The sequence below is a fragment of the Spermophilus citellus genome, assembly GCF_964194105.1.
Source record: "Spermophilus citellus genome assembly, chromosome: 6".
Classification (NCBI taxonomy): Eukaryota; Metazoa; Chordata; class Mammalia; order Rodentia; family Sciuridae; genus Spermophilus; species Spermophilus citellus.
In genome coordinates this window covers 153780113-153801094 of record NC_138187.1, presented here as the reverse complement: position 1 = coordinate 153801094, position 20982 = coordinate 153780113, and the positions used below count along the sequence as shown (strand labels likewise).

Here is a 20982-nt window from a genome sequence, read left to right as displayed (position 1 = left end):
TCTGCTTGTCATGATCGTTCAGCTAAAATTTGGGGGCCAACAAAGGTGAGGCAAAGAACCTCAACACCCCCCCTCCGTACCTCTCCACAGGTGTGGCTGTATACTGGACCGGTAGTCAGTGACGGGTAAGATCCAATTACAATGGTACCAACCTAAGACAGGAGGCTGACGCCCTGAAGTCAGCTCATCCGATGACGGGTAAGGACCATATGTAGTATTGGACAACCTAAGGCAGGCACGGTCCCTAAGCCACATGCTTGTTGTTTAAACAGAGAGGGGGAGATGTTGAGAGCCACAGCCAAAGGGGCCCCAGCAAACTTCCAGCTGCCGGCTGATGATTGGCTCACAGCTGCCCCAGCAACATCTAGCTGATTGGCTCCTCTGCGGTGATGTTCATTGGGCTGTTTCCCCGCCCTTCAGACTGCCAGCTGATGATTGGCTCACAGTGGCCCCAGCAACATCTAGCTGATTGGCTCCTCTGCGGTGATGCTCATTGGGCTGTTTCCCTGCCCTTTCAGACCATGGAGCTGCTCATTGGGGGACTTCTTTGGCTCCGCCCACGCAACCCAGCCAATCAGCCTCAAGAGCAGGAGGATTGTGGGAGGCGGAGAGGGTGGTGTTGGGGTGAGAGGCTTGTGGGAAGCCGGTGGTGGCAGTTGGGCTCTGAGGGTTTTTCTTGAGGAGCTGTTTTGCTTGGCATGTGTAGTTCTAAAAATAAAGTTAGTTTCTTTTGACAAGTGGCTCCTGAATTGTGCCCAGCCAGACTGCGGCACTCTGCCACAGAGATACAACAGTTAAAACATTTCTTTCTTCTGAGAATATGAATTCCTCCATATTTCTAAAATTCCCAGTTACTTATTTAACATCTAGAGCTCAAGTCTCCTCTTGGAACTGGTGGCCCATCAAATCTCTTACAACATTGGCTATAAGTCTATTGTTTCTAATTTCATTTGGGGCACCCTTATGTAGTCTGTAGTTTGGAAAACATCTACAGTAGAATATCTGGTTTTACAAGACTTCCTTTAACTCAATTAGTAATGAAAGTTTGGTATTTATAAGGTTGCTAGGTGTGGGAGGCAGTTATTTAGAACTAGGATCTTGTGTTCTTATAACCTAAACAGGGAAAATCCTAAGCAAATATGTGTGTTGATACTAAAGTTACCATGCTTCTCATTGTCTTAACATTCTCATTTACTTTTTTAAAAAGTCTAAACCTTTTATAAGCAGTTTTAATTATAACACATACACTAATTATTTAATAACTTGTAAAACTTCCCATCTCTGATTGTTCAATACATGTAGAACCTCTTGTCTTTTTAATATGTTCCCCCAAACAAAAAGTTTCATAAGCCAATATCCAAGTTCCTATATAATCACCTGTCCCAGTAAATGTTCATAATGAGCTTAGTATATTAATATTATAAAAGTTGTATTCTCTAATAATTACTGCATGTCTATTAAATAATTTTTACTATTATGTGTCAATAATGAGTAATGTAATAGCCACCATGCTGAGAAAGAATTACTTAAATAAAAGCCAGATATTAACAAGTGTCATTTGGTAGAATATATCTCAAATTTTCCAGATTAACAACAAAGAGTATCCTTTTCATTTTCAACAACTTTTTTTTAAAGTCTTGTTAATACTACTCCAGTTTCTTTGGTTACATTAAATATTCTTTTGGTTATATTAAAGCTAAACTCTTAACTGCTGAAACCTACCTAATTTCTGTCATTCCTTGTCTCTTTGGCCAAATTTGTGGAATATTAGAAAACATAAGTAACAGAAATTTGTGCAAGTCTGAGCAACAAATGAAGTGCTCACACACTATAAAGTGATTATTTTAAATACTTGATAAGGTAAACAAATGTCTTCAAATTTTTGGAATCATTGTAATTAATTGATATCCAAATCTCAATTTATTTAGGTACTGGGGATTGAACCCAGGGGAGCTTTACCCACCAACATACATCTCCAGCCCCCCCCTTTTTTTTTGGTACCAGGGAATTGAACTCAGGGGCACTCTGCCACTAAACCACAACCCCAGCCCTATTTTGTATTTTATTCAGAGACAGGGTCTCACCGAGTTGCTTAGCACCTCGCTGTTGCAGAGGCTGTCTTTGAACTTGCAATCCTCCTGTCTCAGCCTCGGGATTACAGGAGTGTGCCACCAAGCCCGTCTCCAAATATCAATTTAAACCTCTCCATTTAAATCAATCATAGAAAGTCCTCCAAGAAGTTGCATAGTTTATGTATTGCAACATTAAGCTTTCTTTCAATACTAATTCAGACTTTATACCAAATTAATCTATCTTCCATCATTTTAATTTTGGTTAGATATTTGCAGATTATCCACATCTGTAAATATATGGAGCTGAAACAAATAATTTTTTAATATTTAATTTTTAGTTACAGGTGGGCACAATGTCTTTATTTTACTTTATGTGGTGCTGAGGATAGAACTCAGTGCCTCACGCATGCTAGGCGTGCGCTCTACCTCTGAGCCACATCCCCAGCCCACAAATAACTTTCATCATGCTTTCTTGTTCTGTAAATTAAACGCGAAGAACCTTAAATCCAACGCAGGAAAATCGTCATGCCCAGAATCTAAAAATAATGAATCTCAACTTAAAATTACAGTGCAGTCTTTAATCACACTATTCAATTCTCACTGCAGAATAGAACCTTTATGTGAAAGACCAAGAATAATGGGGCTGGGGATGTGGCTCAAGCGGTAGCGCGCTCGCCTGGCATGCGTGCAGCCCGGGTTCGATCCTCAGCACCACATACCAACAAAGATGTTGTGTCCCCCGAGAACTAAAAAATAAATATTAAAAATTCTCTCTCTCTCTCTCCTATCTCACTCTCTCTTTAAAAAAAAAAAGAATAATAAGGCTGCTTGCTATTGGTATATGTCGCAAATGCAAATCTGTCCAATGAGTATGACTGTAGATAAGACTTTGCACACCCTCAACAGGTGATTTAAATTTTAAAACTGGGTAGCCGCCTTCATAAGCGACTTGAAACAATTCTCGTTATTAAAAGACGACACATGCAAAAATATCTGATCATCACTCCTGCTGGGGACACTTGGGAACGTAAGGCTCTAAGACAGCAGTCCATCCAAAAGATGCCGAAGAAACTGCGCAACAGCCTGGCGCAAGGACTGGAACTCGGGCTCCTCCACCCTCGCCTGTCCTCTCCCAGAGACTCGGTACGGGGGCCTGGCAGGCGTATGCTGAGTGCGGGCAACAGTTGTCAGGAACCGCCCGATTTAGCCTGAGCACTTTGCCCCGCCACCCTTCAGGCACCCCACCTTCCCCTCCCCCAAGGCCAGGACAACGACGTCCTCCTCCCCCTCTCCTCCTCTTTGGTGCCTCCAGCCAGGAGGCGGGAGTGACCCACACAGCAGCTGACCCAGCCCGGGCACTGCCTCTCCCACAGCCCTCAGGACACACCATGGGCCCAGAGGCGGGTTTGCGGCACAGCAGCGACGACGCGGGTGGCGGCCCCGGCGACTCTCAACTGCCTCCCTGACCATTGTGACCATCGCCCAACACGCCCGAGAAGCCGCTGCCAACCCTGGCAGGAGGATCTAGGGGTCTCAAGGCCATCTTCGCGATCTACTAAAGCTACGTCAACAACTATGGCGCGCGAGGGGCGGCGGGCGGAGCCGGCGGGAGAAGGCTGGGCCATGTACGTCACGCCCCGAGCCCCCCTTCGCGAGGGAAGGCACCGGCTCGCCCCTCAAAATGGCAGCGGCAGTGACGCGCCTGCGTACGGAACTTCTCCGTCGCGCCAGGGCCGGCGGGAAGTGAGGTTCTCAGAGGAACCGCCAGAAGTATACGGCGACTTCGAGCCCCGGGTGGCCAAAGAAAGGTCCCCGGTGGGAAAACGAACCTCACCAGAAGAGTTCCGGCCGGATTCTGCGAAAGAGGAAGTGAGAGAAAGCGCCTACTACCTTCGGTCTCGGCAGCGGAGGCAGCCGCGACTCCAGGAAGCCGAGGAGATGAAGACGCGAAGGGCTACCCGCCTTCTGCAGCAGCATTCACCACAGCCTCCTCTACCGCCGTCTCCGGTTACGGCCAGGAGAGGCTTACGGGACTCGCAGTCCTCTGAAGGTGAGGGGAGCGGAGATAACAGTCTCAGCCTTCAGCCAGGGAGCGGGCGGGCAGGAGGGCGCACGGGGGGTGGCGCGCGCCTCCGCGCGGCTCGTCCTCGCGAGGGTGACGGGGGCCCCTCGGACCCCGCCGCTGTGCGCCCCCGTGCGGGGTCCGCGTCGACCCGCAGGCGAGGAGGGACTGACCTCGGTGCGGAAAGATGGTGGTGCCAAAGACCTGGCGGACGGGGAGCCTTGCCCATCCCTGGGCATCAGTTTGGGGGTCGCCTGTTTCTCCAGGCTTTCTAGAGGGGACAACGAGGTAGGCGGTAGTCTAACACCGGATTACTCAGGGTTCGGTTTCATTTCCAGGTCCTCTGCAGATGTTTCTCCCTAAACCACTTCCATTTTCCTCTTTTAACCCTTGGAGGCCCGGAGTCCCCCGCTGAGGAGCGTGGTTCTACTCTAACCTTCCTGTCTTTCCCAGCCCCATTCTGGTGGGGAGAAATTTTGTGAGGTTTCGAGGGATAGCAGAGTTAGTGAGTTGAGACTTTATTCCAAATACTTATGCGGAAATGGGGTGACTCAGTTATCCTGAACTGAGGCTCCCCGATGTCTGATGTCCTTCAGCTGATCCTTTCTCAAGTGTGGTCTCTACCAAAAATCTTCCCACGTTGAGGACCCTGACTGTAACATCAAGTAGCCTGACAAGGCTGACAAAGTAGCCCAACAAAACGAGATGGTCAGTTAATTAGGAAGTTTTTGTCCAAATGGACCAAAATGCTGACAGTGACTGTATGATAGTTTTTGGTAAGTCACAGGTGAATCACATTCCTTAAAACACCCTGTCCCCTCTCCTCCAGATCTAACACTTGAGTTACAGATGAAATCTCATGTTAGCCGCATGTAAAGCACCAAACCAAGAGGTAAAAGTCAGGGGATTTGAGTCACAATGAAATGACATAGTTAATGTAGATCATTGATGCATATAAAGAGGAATGAATTTTAAATCAGAGCATGATAGTAAGTATGCTGCAAGTTGACCTGATGACAGTGCTGACACATTTGAAATCTTGTTGATTTTGGAAACTTTGTTACATAAAGATATGTAAGTTACTTTTGGGTATAACCAGATATAGTTTAGTGTGTGTGTTTAAGATGACAAACTTCTTGAAGACAAGGATCCTATCATGTGTACTGATAGTGAGATTACTTAAAGGCTTGTGTTAATTTCTGTATCTTTCAGTACCTGGAAAAATGCTTTTGCACCTGGGAAGCAATGTAAATATATGTTACATTGTATTGACTCACACCTAGTACCTTACCTAGGCTAACTTTTTTTTTTTTTTAAGGAATTTGCCTCTGTTTTAGCAAATGTGTAAGGATTTAAACATTTATCATTCTTCCATTTACTTTCTTTTTTTATTTTTTTTTCTTCCATTTACTTTCTCCCACATCTTTTTTTTTTTTTTTTTTTTTTTTTTTGCACTCAAGCCCATCATTTAAATTTTCTAAAGTAATATATTTTGGTTCGAAAACATCAGTGGTGTGGTGAATAGTTGATATATTTGATGAATTAGTTATTCTCTGTCTTTAGAGGAGTTCTGACTAGTTTAATTTCAAAGTTTTGATTTCACATTCCTAAATATACACAAATACCTGCATTCTCTGCTTATGTGTTGCTGTTAAATAGTCATAATCTGTAATGATCTCTGAGGTTCCTTTACCCAGAATTTTAACTTTAGTCATGTCTGTTCTTTTAGAGGACGAAACATCTTACCAAACTGTTACAAGCCAGACAGTCTCAAAGAAAATTGTCGGGAGAACCCAAGAGGCTCCAGGTAAAAATAGTTAATTTTTTGTTTTTCTCCTTACTTGTGAACTTTTTGAAGTATAGATTTATCAAGTTTTCATCAAGGATCCCAAGTCATACTTCCTTTAGTTTTGTGGGTCATTCTGTGTCAGTTCATTGACTTAAGCAATATAGGAATGTGTCGAGAAAAGAAAAGGTGGATCTTTCAGTATGCACTCAAAGTACCAGCCACTCTGTATATACTAATTCTTTTTTTTTTTTTTTTTTTTTTTAAGAGAGAGAGAGAGGGGATTTTTTAATATTTATTTTTTAGTTTTCGGTGGACACAACATCTTTATTTTTATGTGGTTCTGAGGATCGAACACAGCACCCCACGCATGCCAGGCAAGCGCGCTACCACTTGAGCCACATCCCCAGCCATATACTAATTCTTAAAACCTTGCAGGATAGATATTATATCCTTTTGTTTGCTGGTACTGGTGATTAAACCCAGGACCTTGAGCATGTTAGGCAAATGCTCTCCCACTGAGCTACACTACACTCCCAGCCGTTTTTATTTTATTTTTGAGGCAGGATCTTGTTAAGTTGCCCAGGCTGGCCTCAAACTTTCCATCCTCCTTCCTCAGCCTTACAAGTAGCTGTGATTACAGTTATGCACTTAACTATACACGTTTTATAGATGAGAAAACTGAAGCTCAAAGCATCTAAGATTCTTCTCTTAATTAAGATCGTGTGATGTCTAACAGCCAAAATTCAGACCCAGGTTCAATTTAGTTTATTAATGCCTCAGTTTTTTCATTTATTTTCAGTTTGCTTTTCTTGATAACAAGAAAATTTCATAAGACCTATTGAAACTGATCATCCCTGGGCTTTGTTGTTGTTGTGGTGGTTGTGGTTGTGGTTGTTTTTAATACTAGTGATTGAACCAAGGGGTATTTTACCACTGAGCTACACCCTTTTTTATTTTGAGACACAGGTTCACTAAGTTGCTTAGAATCTTACTAAGTTGCTGAGGCTTTCAGGAAACTTTCAATCCTTCTGCCTCAGCCTCCTGCGTCTCTGGGATTATAGGTGTGCACCACCATGCCATCCCTGGTTTTTATTGCCCAAATCCTGATTTATTTATCTGTTACTTCTATTACAATTATTCTTTATAATTTGAACTATTCTATTCTCAATTTAGAATAAAGTATGTCTGGTTGTAGTTCAGTTTCAGATAAACACACCTTTATGCTTTACCCACCTACCTTAAGCCTCAGGCTTTTATAGCTGTATTACTTGCCCTGTGTAACTCACAGGACCACTGGAAAAAAGAGTCCATGTGAAATCACTTTGTACACTATAGAACATACAAATGATAAGGCTTTTTCCCCGCCTCCTCTCATGGTAGTTTATAAGAGATGTTTGTAAAATGTTGAGCACCTGCTTTATGCCAGTTCCCACACTTGAGGCTGAGGGTGTAGTGATGAGCAAAGCAGACAAGGGAAGGAGACTTCTCCCCAAAGAAGGGTATTTGCTATTTTATTTTTTTTTATACCTCTCTCTGGTACTCTGTCTCCTTCAAATATGTTACCAAGGGCTGTGTATATAGTAGAACACACAGGAAAAGCTTCTTAAATGAAAAGATGGGAACTAAAGATAGTAATTGACGTCTGTAGATTTTGTTAACAGCTCAACAACAAATGGATTTTGAGTTTTAGGTTTGAATTAAACCAAAAAAGTTGGTACAAAAAAGTACAAATACAAAAGGTATTTGTAATATTGGGAGTAATTAGTAAGTAAAATTTGCCCCTTTATCAACATATGTACAAGGTTTACTTTTAGTGTATATTATCATATATGTGTGCTAGTGTGTGTTTTCTAAATGCCTGATATGTGAAATGCTAACAACCAAATAGCTATTTCATAGAATCTTAGAATTGAAAGATTTAGGGGGATCATCAGAGTTCCAGAATGTGTTTTCTCCAGTTTTTCTCTTTTCATACTGAGAATTAAACCTGGGGCCACAGCATGTTACACAAGTGCTTTAACTCACAGCTACATCCCAAGCCCTTTTTTTAAAAGAATATTTTTTAAATTGTAGATGGACACAATATCTTAAATATTTGTTTGTATATAGTGCTAAGGACGAACCCAGTGCCTCACATGTGCAAGGCAAGTGCTGTACCACTGAGCCACAACCCAGCCTCAAGCCCTTTTTAAATTTTATGTTGAGACAGGATCTTGCTGAGTTGCCCAGGCTGGTCTTGAACCATCCTTCTGCCTCTGCCTCCCAAGTCACTAGGATTACAAGCATGCAGCACTATGCCTGTCTATTTTTGCAGCTTTCAAACAGAACCAAAACCATGCTTTTTTTATAGAAATGATTGAAACAAAACAACATAATCCAAATTTAGGATATATATATTGGGTTTTATATTATACTGTATGGGGCCCTCTGAGAAAGCATACTTTATGTGTAGCTTTCTAGACGAAAATTAGCATGTTGTTTAATGGAACTAACTTCCCCGAAATCCTGCGTCATTAAACCCATAGACTGATATGAACTATGTCTAACAGTGACATCTTATTTAAAAGTAGACTTTGCATTTCCTGAACATACCCAGGATTATATAGTTGGCTGGAGTAGATTATTAAATCAACTGTAAGATGAAAATGTATCATCAATAATCCACAGTAAGGTAAGTTATGAATGGAATAGATAATTTAGTTGGTGCTATAGTACAGATTTTGGTTCTTAATTAAGCAATTTAGAAGTTTTATTTAGTATTCCTTTCCTTTGGTACAGTGTGGTATACTGAGAAAAGTGGCAAAGTTCTCCAAGACAAAGAATTTTATATGGCAAGAAACATCTCTAGTTCACTATGGTTACTAGTTCACAAGAGTTTGTCACTAAGAGAAAACTTGTCTTTAGTTTTTTAGCATGAAGAAAAGGTTTATAAATCTTTGTTAACTAAATAAAGGGATGATTGCATAATAAATCAACTATGTTCCACATTTTTATATTTTTTAACTATTTCTCTTCCTGTAGCAGTGGCAAGTGAAGATCCTGTGATTAGCCTATGTAGACCCCCTCTAAGAAGCCCAAGATCTGGTAAGAGATCATTTTGTCTGTTGGTTTAAGATTTTTTATAAATACAGTTTTGTTTTTTGAATACTGCATATATTCATAAGGTTAAGAACTCAGATGTTACTATAGATAGATGCAGGGAGACTTTTCATTTTCTGCTGTCCTTTAAACACCCAGTTTCATTAGCTAACCAATGTCAGTTTCTTATGTATTTTCCAAAGATTTTTGGGGGAGGGTTAAGGAAATTCATGTATATATTTTTTCTCCTTTTCCAAACACAAAATTTTGACCCAATAAATAGTACTTTGCACCTTCTTGTTGTTTGCTTTTAGTTTTATTTCACGTGTATTGAGATATCTTTCCGTATTAGTATATAAAAAAGTTCCTGGTTTTTGATTTGTTGTTTTTGTTTTTTTAGTACTTGGAATTGAATCCAGGGGTGCTTTACCATTGAGCTACATCCTCAGTCCTTTTTATTTTATTTTTCACCATGCTAGGGATTGAACCTGGGTCCTTGCACATGCTAAGGAAGTGCTCTACCACTGACCTACATCCCAAGCCCTTTTTTTAAAAATTTTGAGACAGGGTCTCACTAAGTTGCTTAGGGCCTCACTAAGTTGCCAAGGCTGGCCTTGAACTTGTAATCCTCTTGCCTCAGCCTCTCAAGTTGCTGGAATTACAGGGGTGCACCACCACACCTGTCTTTCCCTGATCTTTTTAAAGAAATTTTTCTTATACATGGCTATGGTTCTTTTGTGCTAACATGATGCTTTTAAATTGAGTCAGGGACTTTCTATCCTTCCCAATATACTGCTAATAAAAAATTCAAGACTGAGATTTTGTGATATGGGCTATAAAATTTCTCCATCTCAATTATATTTCTTTTTGACTAAAACCTTAAAAAGTATTGCCCTTAAATGGATTTCATGACAGTGAAAGAAAATCAGTTAGGGGCTGGGATGTGGCTCAAGCGGTAGCACGCTTGCCTGGCATGCGTGCGGCCCGGGTTCAATTCTCAGCACCACATACAAAGATGTTGTGTCCGCTGAAAACTAAAAAATAAATATTAAAATATTCTCTCTCTCTCTCTCTTCTTCTCTCTTTATTAAAAACAAAAAAAAAAAAGAAAATCAGTTAGATCACTCCACACATCTATTTTGTTTTCTGTGTTTATTGATGGTGAAGGATGCTGTATCAAGGAACAAAAGGAAACGTGTTAATCTTTTCATTAGCTTTCTATTGCTCCTTATCCCTTTAAGAAAAAAATCATGATTTTTGTTTTGTATAATAATTCATTATTCTTTTAGGGTCAGAATGATAAAGATCTGTCAAGGTTTGAGCCTGTGGTAAAAAACCATATGATGCATTTCCTTTACAGCTCTAATCATTTTCTTACTCTCTGTCTTGCAGATTCAACTTACAAAACCAATGGAAATACTAAAATGAGTGAAGTAGGTTAGTGCTTCTCTAATTCTTATAAATTGTATTTGTCAGAATATAAGAGAACATATATTTTATTAGTTGCTTGAGAATATTACTTTGTTCATTATCTCTGCTTGTGGTACACTGTCCTGTGACATTGACCTGCTATAGTAGTCTTGATTTTCATTCTATCTGAAATTGAATCTTTTATTTTTAAAATTTATATGAGAGCATAAAATAGCAAATCAAAATAGTTTTTATTAGCCTTTGCTAAATTCATACTGTTGACAAAAAGAATATATCAACTTACCTATTATAGTTTTTCTCTTGATGTAGGAAGTAAGTTTGAAATGTTTTTCATTAAAAGTGCAGTGTTCTTTCCCATGTTTGTTGAACTACCTTAAATTCTTTTTTTTTTTTTGCCTTCATATAGGACATGAGATTCCAGAATCTGTGGCTTTAAGTGAACCTACATTGAATATAATTAGACTTAGTTTTAAGGCAAAAAAAAAGGAACTTTTATTTTTCTTAAGTAATTTATGTGGTTGCTATAGTTGCAACTTCCTCTATATTAAATTCATTTTTCACTTAAGCTCAGGCTGATGATTTCGTTAGAGACTTAGGGACTTATAGTATTTGGGTACTGAAAATGATCCTTGTAGTATGCAGCGTGTTTTATATATTTTTCCCACCAGAGTTTCTCAAGTTTTGTCTCAAAATTTTAAAAAGCGTGATTTTTTTGTTTCGTTTTGTTTTTTAAATATTTATTTAGTTGTAGATGAACACACAGTATCTTTATTTATTTTTATGTGGATCTGAGGATTGAACCCAGTGCCTTATACGTTCAAGGCAAGCACTTTACCATTGAACTACAGCCCCAACCCTAAAAAGCAGTTTTTTAAGCTATAGATTCTTAATTGGAAGAGAACTTGGAGCTGAAATAACCTAACATTCTTACTTTGCATGCTAGACTTAGAAATCATTTTATAATAGAAACTTAACTTTAAAAGTACTTTCAAAGTTAGGTGTGTAGGCTCATGCCTATAATCCCAGCTACTTGTGAGACTGAGTCAGGTGAACTGCTTGAGTCCAAGAGTTCAAGATCAAGATCAGCCTGAGCAATGTAGTGAGACAATTTTACATGTCCACAAAAAACATGTGACAGAGCCTTTATGTGCTTCAAAAAGTCTAAACTATTTACTATGTGGCCCTTTTTTCTTTTTTTAGTTGTCAACAGACCTTTATTTTAATGTGGTGCTGAGAATTAAACCCAGTACTTCACACATGCTAGGCAGTGCTCTGCCACTAAGCCACAACCCCAGTCCACTGTGTGGCTCTTCATGGAAAAAATTTGTCCAGGTGCCATAGTACATGCCTGTAATCCCAGCAGTTCAGGAGGCTGAGGCAGGAGGATCGTGAGTTCAAAGCCAGCCTCAGCAAAAGCAAGGTGCTGAGCAACTCAGTGAGACCCTATCTCTAAATAAAATACAAAATAGGGCTGGGGATGTGGCTCAGTGGTTAAGTGCCCTTGAGCTTCATCCCTGGTACTCCCCGCACCCCCCCAAAAAAATTGCTGATTCCTGATTTATACTGATGATGGTAACAAAGACATTAAATCACCCAAGTTGCCATTTTATTTATTCTAAGAGTAAATTCAGGACTTTCTATTTTCCTGAATATATCTTTATTACAACACTCTTTACTAGGTTGTACTGATTGCGCAGGAACAAAGAAGACAATGACTCCTGTGTTCTATCTAGTCTTCCTTTGAAAAAGAATTGCTGTTACATTTATTATATTTTTGTATCTTTTTCCCCAGATAAAACATAGAGTAAATAAAGTTTATGTTTTTTTGAGAACATAGAGTAAATAAAGTTTATGTTTTCTTGAGTACCCGGCGTTCACCACACCAAGCACATCTCATAAGTCTCTAGGAATCGGAAGATGTGGTGGGACATGTCTCTAATCACAGTGACTCTTGGGATGCTAAAGCAGGAGGATTCCAAGTTTGAGGCCAGCCTCTGCAACATAGTGAGGCCCTTTCTCAAAAAAAAAAAAAAAGACTGTGATTTTTAACTCAGTGGTAAAGCAGCCCTGGGTTAAATCCCCAATACCAATTTAAAAAGAAAGAAAGAAAGAAATGTTAGAAATGTAGATGCTTTGGGAACCTGGGCTTTCATCCTTGGGTACTTTTATGAGTCTGGGTACTTTTATGAGTCTGACAAACTGAGATATACCTGGAATTTGTATTCCTTTAAAGAGTCTAGCTAAGCAAAAGAAAGTGGTACATTTAGTGGATGGTCTCCACAAGAGATGATTATAAGTGATCTGTTCTTAAACCAAGACCTAGGACTTCTGAAAGTAGCTTTTCCCAATCTGTTGATGATGATAAGAAGGTCACACCTATTCACAGTGTGGTTTACTACCATTTGTCTATTTGTTAAATCCACAACCTTTATAATTTCTCTTAATTTTTTATTAAGGACATTATATTTTTGCTTCAAATAGAATTTTAGCTTCTCATAGCTTCTATATGAACATAAGAAAGAATAATACCTACTTCCAAATTTTTAATTTTTTTGTACTGAGGATTTAACCCAGCTTTACCACTCAACTACTGCCTTTTATTATTATAATTTTTAACTTCTTTATTTATATACAGGGGTGCTTTACCCCTGAGCCATCCTCAGTCCTTTTTCTTTCTTTCTTTTTTTTTTTTTTTTTTTTTTTTTGAGACACTGGGGACTGGGGATGTGGCTCAAGCCGTAGGTCGCTCGCCTGGCATGCATGTGGCTCGGGTTCCATCCTCAGCACCACATACAAACAAAGATGTTGTGTCCGCCGATAACTAAAAAATAAATATTAAAAATTTCAAAAAAACAATTTGAGACCCCGAGTATGAATTCTTAAAGGTCTCACTAAATTGCTGAGGCTGGCCTTGAGTTGCTGGATTTCAGGCATGTGCCTCCTTCACACCTTTTAGAAAATAACGCCTTTTTAATGCTTTAACCTTCTGCATGTAGCAACCAACTTGAAATTAAAGGAAGCTGAATAACAAAATAGGGAAATGAAATTAAAATGTAGAAAGTCATAGATGCTACTGATTCATTATCAGATATATTTATCTGTACATTGTTTGTAGATCACTTTAAAAATATGGAAATAGATTGAATGTTTTAAAACTTGTATGAAATCAAATTATTGAGAACCAATTTCAGGTTATTTTTCTTAAGTTGCTAATTAGTGTTATTTATCATTATCAGAGATATATTGGCAAAAGTCTTAACTTAAAAGTTTTATTTGGGGCTTGAGATGTAGGTCAGTGGTAAAGCACTCATCCAGCATGTGCAAGACTCTGGGTTCCATCCTTAGTACCACAAAAGGGAAAAAATGTTAAATTTTGTTATCATAAAATCTATTCACTTATTGAATAAATATTTCTTTTTAACTACCTTCCATGTGTCAGGTACTTACCTGAATGCTTAGACCATAAAGAGCCAAGAAAGTTTTCTGCTAAAGAGTAGATGATCTAATGACAAAGAAAAACAGTTAAATTGATGTGAAAATTTTTTTCCAAATTCACCATATAATGCATTGGCAGTTGCTTTCCACACTCCTATTTTCCCTCATCAACCTAAAATGGGCAAGAGAGAACAACTCTCCAAAACAGAGTTTATTTGAAAATCACAAGGAATTGTAGTCCAGGATGTGCGCTGTATGGCGGACCATGAGTATAACTAAAGGGGGCTGGGGCATGAGGAAAATTTTAAAGACGTGAGAAGTCCATGTGAGCTGCTTTGAAATAAGCCTTGGCTACGAGAACTGTTGCAGGAGTTGGTGATTACTGGTTGGTAACTCTGGCTGTTGCTAGAGAGATGTCTTTATGGAAGTGACTACACTGGAATTTTTGTGGTGTAAGAGACTGATTATAATATAGTTCTTATCTTAAGCATACATGCATGAAGGACCTTCCTTAATGGCCTCCTGGCTCCATCTTGTTTAGGTTTGATAGTGACAACTTTTACACTCTTTAAAAAGAAAGAAAACAGGTTAAAGCCAGTAAAGAAAAACACTGAAAAGAAATATTCTCTAGCTTTGTTGAAGTTTGAATCACACTGCTACTTCTCTATTTGGGTCTTTTCAGTATTTTAGGCTAATCATATATAATGCCTCCATTTTGGTAGATTTCCCTTTATTTAAAAAAAATCAGAATAGCCTATGTAAAAATACTGTCTTTAAAGTATCATAAGTTTTGTTCATCTGTTTTTATTTGACCTTTTTCTCTAAGAAACAGGGATATACATGGCCTTGCTGGAACGAGAGAAAGGGTTTTTAACCTCTCTTTCTTCCTTTTTGGATACACCAGTGCACTAAAGACTTGGCTTGTCAGTTCAGCTGGAGTGGTGGAAAGGGAGACTTCTCAAGGGACTTAGGAAATCTAGCAAATAGAAGAATGAGGAATGCATAAACCTATAGAGACTAAAATATTTGTCAATGTAGAATTTAATGTTTCCTGCACACCAAAGTTATATTTTAGTTGACAAATAGACCTATAACTGAGAAGAAAATAAATACTTTATTTCTGATTCTAATCTGTATCAGACTCATTTCTAAAATAGCTAGATGGAAATGGTAGATTCTTTGTGATTTAACAGAAAAAAATATTTATTTTGTTTTTGATGTTAATTTTCCCAAATTATATGCTGTTGCCACGAGTGGTGGCACATTCCGGTAATCCCAGCAGTTCAGGAAGTTGAGGCAGGAGGCAGGAGGAGCGCAAGTTTACAGCCAGCCTCAGCAAAAGCGAGGCACTAAAATACAAAAAAGTGCTGGGAATGTAGCCGAGTGCCCCTGAGTTCAATCCTCAGTACCAAAAAAAAAAAAAAAAAAAAAAAAACTGTATGCTCTTATTAATTCGTAAGCAATAGCTTTTGAAGTTTTATATATATGCTTTTCTTTTCTAGAAGCCGCCAGTGTCTTACAGAAGGTCAATTTTTCCGAAGAAGAAGGTATTCTCTTTTTAAATATCATACAAAATAATCTTAAGACTTTTTCTTCACATTAGAAGCAATTTTAATAAATATGTAAGAGGTAAGAACAGAAAATAGTGTCTTTTTCTTCTGGAAAAAAAAATTAATACATATCTAAACTGTTAAACCAGAATATAATGGGACAGAATGAATGATGAGAACCCTAAATATTTTTGTTTGTTTGTTTTTTTGAGGTACTGGGGATTGAACTCAGGGCACTCAACCACTGAGCCATATGCCCAGCCCTATTTTGTATTTTATTTAGAGACAGAGTCTCACTGAGTTGCTTAGTACCTTGCTGTTTCTGACTTTGAACTCTTGATCCTCCTGCCTCAGCCTCCCCTGTCATTTGTTTTTTTTAATTGCAGTGCTAAGGATAAAACCTAGGTGCTCTGCCACTGAGCTATACCTCTATCCCCTTATGTATATTTTAAGCATCTTTTTGTCTTTGAGTTAATTTTAAACAGAAATAATATTTTCCATTTCTGGCATGTGTTGGCCTTTGATTATGGTATTAAAATAATCACTTTTCCAAATTCTCATAACTAGTCAGTGTTTTAAAAGTACATATATAAAATTTTGTTCATTTTTAAGCCACATAATCTGAAATTAGTCACCTGTATACTGAAAGGTTTGTGTGTAGGTATGTGTACATTATCCCCTAAACACACACTTACAAATAAATACACATCTGTACAGTAATTGTGTTTGAATTTAATTACATGTTAACTATATGTATGTAGTTTTCCCTCCCTAAAATAAACTTTTTCCATTATTTAATACTCATCTGTTGTTTTTTATTTTTGTGTGTGGGTGTTTGTGGTACTGAGGATTGATGCCAGAGGTGCCACTACCACTGAGCTACATCCCCAGCCCCCTTTTTTAAAAAAATTTTATTTTGAGGTAGAATCTCACTAAGTTGTCCAGGCTGGGCTTCCTCCTTCCTCATCTTTTCCCATTAGTGTAACTACAAGTGTGCACCATCAAGCCTAGCTGTTAATTTTTTTTTTTTTTTATAGAAAGAGTGAGAGAGGAGAGAGAGACAGAGAGAGAGAGAGAGAGAGAGAGAGAATTTTTTTTTTAATATTTATTTTTTAGTTCTCGGCAGACACAACATCTTTGTTGGTATGTGGTGCTGAGGATTGAACCCGGGCCGCACGCATCCCAGGCGAGTGTGCTACCGCTTGAGCCACATCCCCAGCCCCAAGCTGTTAATTTTTTACTCTACATTAAAGCCTCAGAGTATACTCTTTTAGCTAGTAAGCTGAATGTTTGTTTGTTTAGGAAGTACTTATGTATCTTAAAGAACACCAAACAAGTGGAACTCACTTGGAAATTTGTGATTCAAAATAGTAAGCATAATAAATGAAAATTCCATATCTGAAATTTAAAAGCCTTCATTTTATTGTTGAATTGTTTGTTTTTTTAATGCAGACCTTATAGGCTTTAGAATAAATACTATACTAATACGTTATTCTCTTTAGGAGAAACCGAAGATGATGATCAAGACAGCTCTTACAGTGACATCACTGCTGTTAAGGTCAAATCTGGGGATTCTGTTGAATCTAGAGGTAACCTTGCTTTATATACATATGAGTCTTCTCAGGAATTATTTTTTTAGTTAAAACATAAATGTATGTTAACATTTGCTTTTTTAAAAAATGTCTGAATTTTTTTATTAAAAACCCTTAATACTTATTAAAATTACTCATTCCATATACATATAGTAACTAGCTAAGTATATCACTTTTAGCCTGTATAGTTATTTAAGGAAAATAAAATATTTTTGTACTCAAAAAAGAATTACCTGTTGTATTTGAATTTTACAAAGAAATTAGTCACATGGACATTGACATCCCACACTATCAGGAGAGTTACTTAGTTTTTAAGGAAGTTTTAATATTCATAGATAACCACTTTTCTCTGGATTATTCAAATTCATACCAAGTTAGTGATGTGATGACAGTTGCTAATTAAATAGAGAATAAAACTAATTTGAGTATTAAGAGGATGTTGTAAATAATGAGTACTTTTATATTTTAGTCCCACAGAAAAGTAATTGTCTTTCCCCTTACCTAACTCATGAGAATTTCTGTAATTCTTATGAGTTACTTCATCATTCCTTTAAAAACTAAGCCTATAAGACTGTCCTGGTATGCATAAGGCCCTGCATTCAGTTCCCAGCACTGCAAAAAATTTCAAAACCCATAATCTGGTTTATGGGCATTTGGTATTCTGTATATTTCCCACTCTTCCTCATTTTCTTTCCTTCATTCTTAATTGATAGAGAAATCCTAAAAGAAGCTATGTAACATTTCTAAGTGGCTAAGAACATGGCCTCTGGAGCCAGAATCCCTCCAATTCTTCACTTACTTGGTGTACACACCCTCAGTAAATTGCTTAATTTCTTTTTTTTTTATTGTTGGTTGTTCAAAACATTACATAGTTCTTGACATATAATATCACATTATTTTTACCCCATATACAGATTGCAGAATCACATCAGTTACACTTCCATTGATTTACATATTGCCATACTAGTGTCTGTTGTATTCTGCTGCCTTTCCTATCCTCTACTATCCCCCCTCCCCTCCCTTCCCCTCTTCTCTCTCTACCCCCTCTACTGTAATTCATTTCTCCCCCTTGTATTATTTTTCCTTTTCCCCTCACTTCCTCTTGTATGTAATTTTGTATAACCCTGAGGGTCTCCTTCCATTTCCATGCAATTTCCCTTCTCTCTCGCTTTCCCTCCCACCTCTCATCCCTGTTTAATGTTAATCTTCTTCTCATTCTCTTCGTCCCTACTCTGTTCTTAGTTACTCTCCTTATATCAAAGAAGACATTTGGCATTGTTTTTTTAGGGATTGGCTGGCTTCACTTAGCATAATCTGCTCTAATGCCATCCATTTTCCTCCAAATTCTATGATTTTGTCATTTTTTAATGCAGAGTAATACTCCATTGTGTATAAATGCCACATTTTTTTATCCATTCATCTATTGAAGGGCATCTAGGTTGGTTCCACAGACTTGCTATTGTGAATTGTGCTGCTATGAACATCGAGAGAAAGGGATTCAGTTTCATTTTGATGCATATGGATTTCCAGTTTTCCCAGCACCATTTGTTGAAGATGCTATCCTTCCTCCATTGCATGCTTTTAGCCCCTTTATCAAATATAAGATAGTTGTGGTTTTGTGGATTGGTTTCTGTGTCCTCTATTCTGTACCATTGGTCCACCCGCCTGTTTTGGTACCAGTACCATGCTGTTTTTGTTACTATTGCTCTGTAGTATAGTTTGAAGTCTGGTATCGCTATACCGCCTGATTCACACTTCCTGCTTAGCATTGTTTTTGCTATTCTGGGTCTTTTATTATTTTTCCATATGAATTTCATGATTGCTTTCTCTATTTCTACAAGAAATGCCATTGGGATTTTGATTGGCATTGCATTAAACCTATAGAGAACTTTTGGTAATATCGCCATTTTGATGATGTTCTGCCTATCCATGAACAGGGTATATTTTTCCATCTTCTAAGATCTTCTTCAATTTCTCTCTTTAGGGTTCTGTAGTTTTCATTGTATAAGTCTTTCACCTCTTTTGTTAGGTTGATTCCCAAGTATTTTATTTTTTTTGAGGATATTGTGAATGGAGTGTTTTTCCTCATTTCCATTTCAGAGGATTTGTCGCTGATATACAGGAATGCCTTTGATTTATGCGTGTTGATTTTATATCCTGCCACTTTGCTAAATTCATTTATTAGCTCTAATAGTTTCTTTGTAGACCCTTTTGGGTCTGCTAGGTATAGAATCATGTCATCTGCAAATAGTGATAATTTAAGTTCTTCTTTTCCTATTTTTATGCCTTTAATTTCTTTCGTCTGTCTAATTGCTCTGGCCAGTGTTTCGAGAACTATGTTGAACAGAAGTGGTGAGAGAGGGCATCCCTGTCTTGTTCCAGATTTTAGAGGGAATGCCTTCAATTTTCCTCCGTTCAGAATGATGCTAGCCTGAGGCTTAGCATAGATTGCTTTTACAATGTTGAGGTATGTTCCTGTTATCCCTAGTTTTTCTAGAGTTTTGAACATAAAGGGATGCTGTACTTTGTCAAATGCTTTTTCTGCATCTATCAAGATGATCATATGGTTCTTAATTTTAAGTCTATTGATGTGGTGAATAACATTTATTGATTTCCGTGTATTGAACCATCCTTGCATCCCAGGGATGAATCCTACTTGATCATGGTGCACAATTTTTTTTATATGTTTTTGAATCCGATTCGCCAGAATTTTATTGAGGATTTTTGCATCTAGGTTCATTAGAGATATTGGTCTGTAGTTTTCTTTCTTTGAAGTGTCTTTGTCTGGTTTAGGAATCAGGGTGATGTTGGCCTCATAGAATGAATTTGGAAGTTCTCCCTCTTTCTATTTCCTGAAATAGCTTGAAAAGTATTGATATTAGTTCCTCTTTAAAGGTTTTGTAAAACTCTGCTGTATACCCATCCGGTCCTGGGCTTTTCTTAGTTGGTAGTCTTTTGATGGTTTCTTCTATTTCCTCAATTGATATTGGTCTGTTTAGGTTGTCTATATCCTCCTGACTCAATCTGGGCAGATCATATGACTTAAGAAATTTATCGATGCCTTCACTATCTTCTATTTTATTGGAGTATAAGGATTCAAAATAATTTCTGATTATCTTCTGTATTTCTGAAGTGTCTGTTGTGATGCTGCCTTTTTCATCCCGTATGCTAGTAATTTGAGTTCTCTCTCTTCTTCTCTTTGTTAGCATGGCTAAGGGTCTGCCGATTTTATTTATTTTTTCAAAGAACCAACTTTTAGTTTTGTCAATTTTTTCAATTGTTTCTTTTGTTTCGATTTCATTAATTTCAGCTCTGATTTTAATTATTTCTTGCCTTCTACTTCTTTTGCTGTTGTTTTGCTCTTCTTTTTCTAGGATTTTGAGATGAAGTATGAGATCATTTATTTGTTGGTTTTTTTTCTTTTTTTAAGGAATGAACTCCAAGCAATGAATTTTCCTCTTAGAACTGCTTTCAATGTGTCCCATAGATTCCGATATGTTGTGTCTGTGTTTTCATTTATCTCTAAGAATTTTTTAATTTCCTTCTTGATGTCTTCTATAACCCATTAATCATTCAGTAACCTATTGTTCATTCTCCAAGTGATGCATGATTTTTCCTTCCTTCTTTTATCGTTGATTTTCAGTTTCATTCCATTATGATCAGATAAGATGCATGGTATTATCTCTACTCCTTTATATTGTCTAAGAGTTGCCCTGTGACATAATATATGATCTATTTTTGAGAAGGATCCATGTGCTGCTGAGAAAAAAGTGTAACTGCTTGATGTTGGGTGGTATATTCTATATATGTTCCAGAATCTATGGCTTTAAGTGAACCTACATTGAATATAATTAGACTTAGTTTTAAGGCAAAAAAAAAAAAGGAACTTTTACTTTTCTTAAGTAATATGTGGTTGCTATGGTTGCAACTTCCTCTATATTAAATTCATTTTTCACTTAAGCTCAGGCTGATG

General features: G+C 37.8%; 1 protein-coding gene across 2 annotated transcripts in view; it reads left to right on the top strand.

The window, feature by feature from the left end:
• The first annotated feature begins 3394 nt into the window (after positions 1 to 3394).
• The window catches only part of TOR1AIP1 (torsin 1A interacting protein 1), a 33125-nt gene continuing 15537 nt past the window's right edge, over positions 3395 to 20982 (top strand). For both annotated transcript variants that reach the window (XM_081297869.1, XM_081297868.1), the window contains exons 1-6: positions 3395 to 4122; positions 5864 to 5941; positions 8945 to 9007; positions 10394 to 10438; positions 15370 to 15414; positions 16920 to 17006. In XM_081297869.1, the coding sequence (XP_081153995.1) occupies positions 3648 to 4122; positions 5864 to 5941; positions 8945 to 9007; positions 10394 to 10438; positions 15370 to 15414; positions 16920 to 17006 (793 nt within the window). In that variant the 5' untranslated portion in view covers positions 3395 to 3647. The remainder of the gene's footprint in view (positions 4123 to 5863; positions 5942 to 8944; positions 9008 to 10393; positions 10439 to 15369; positions 15415 to 16919; positions 17007 to 20982) is intronic.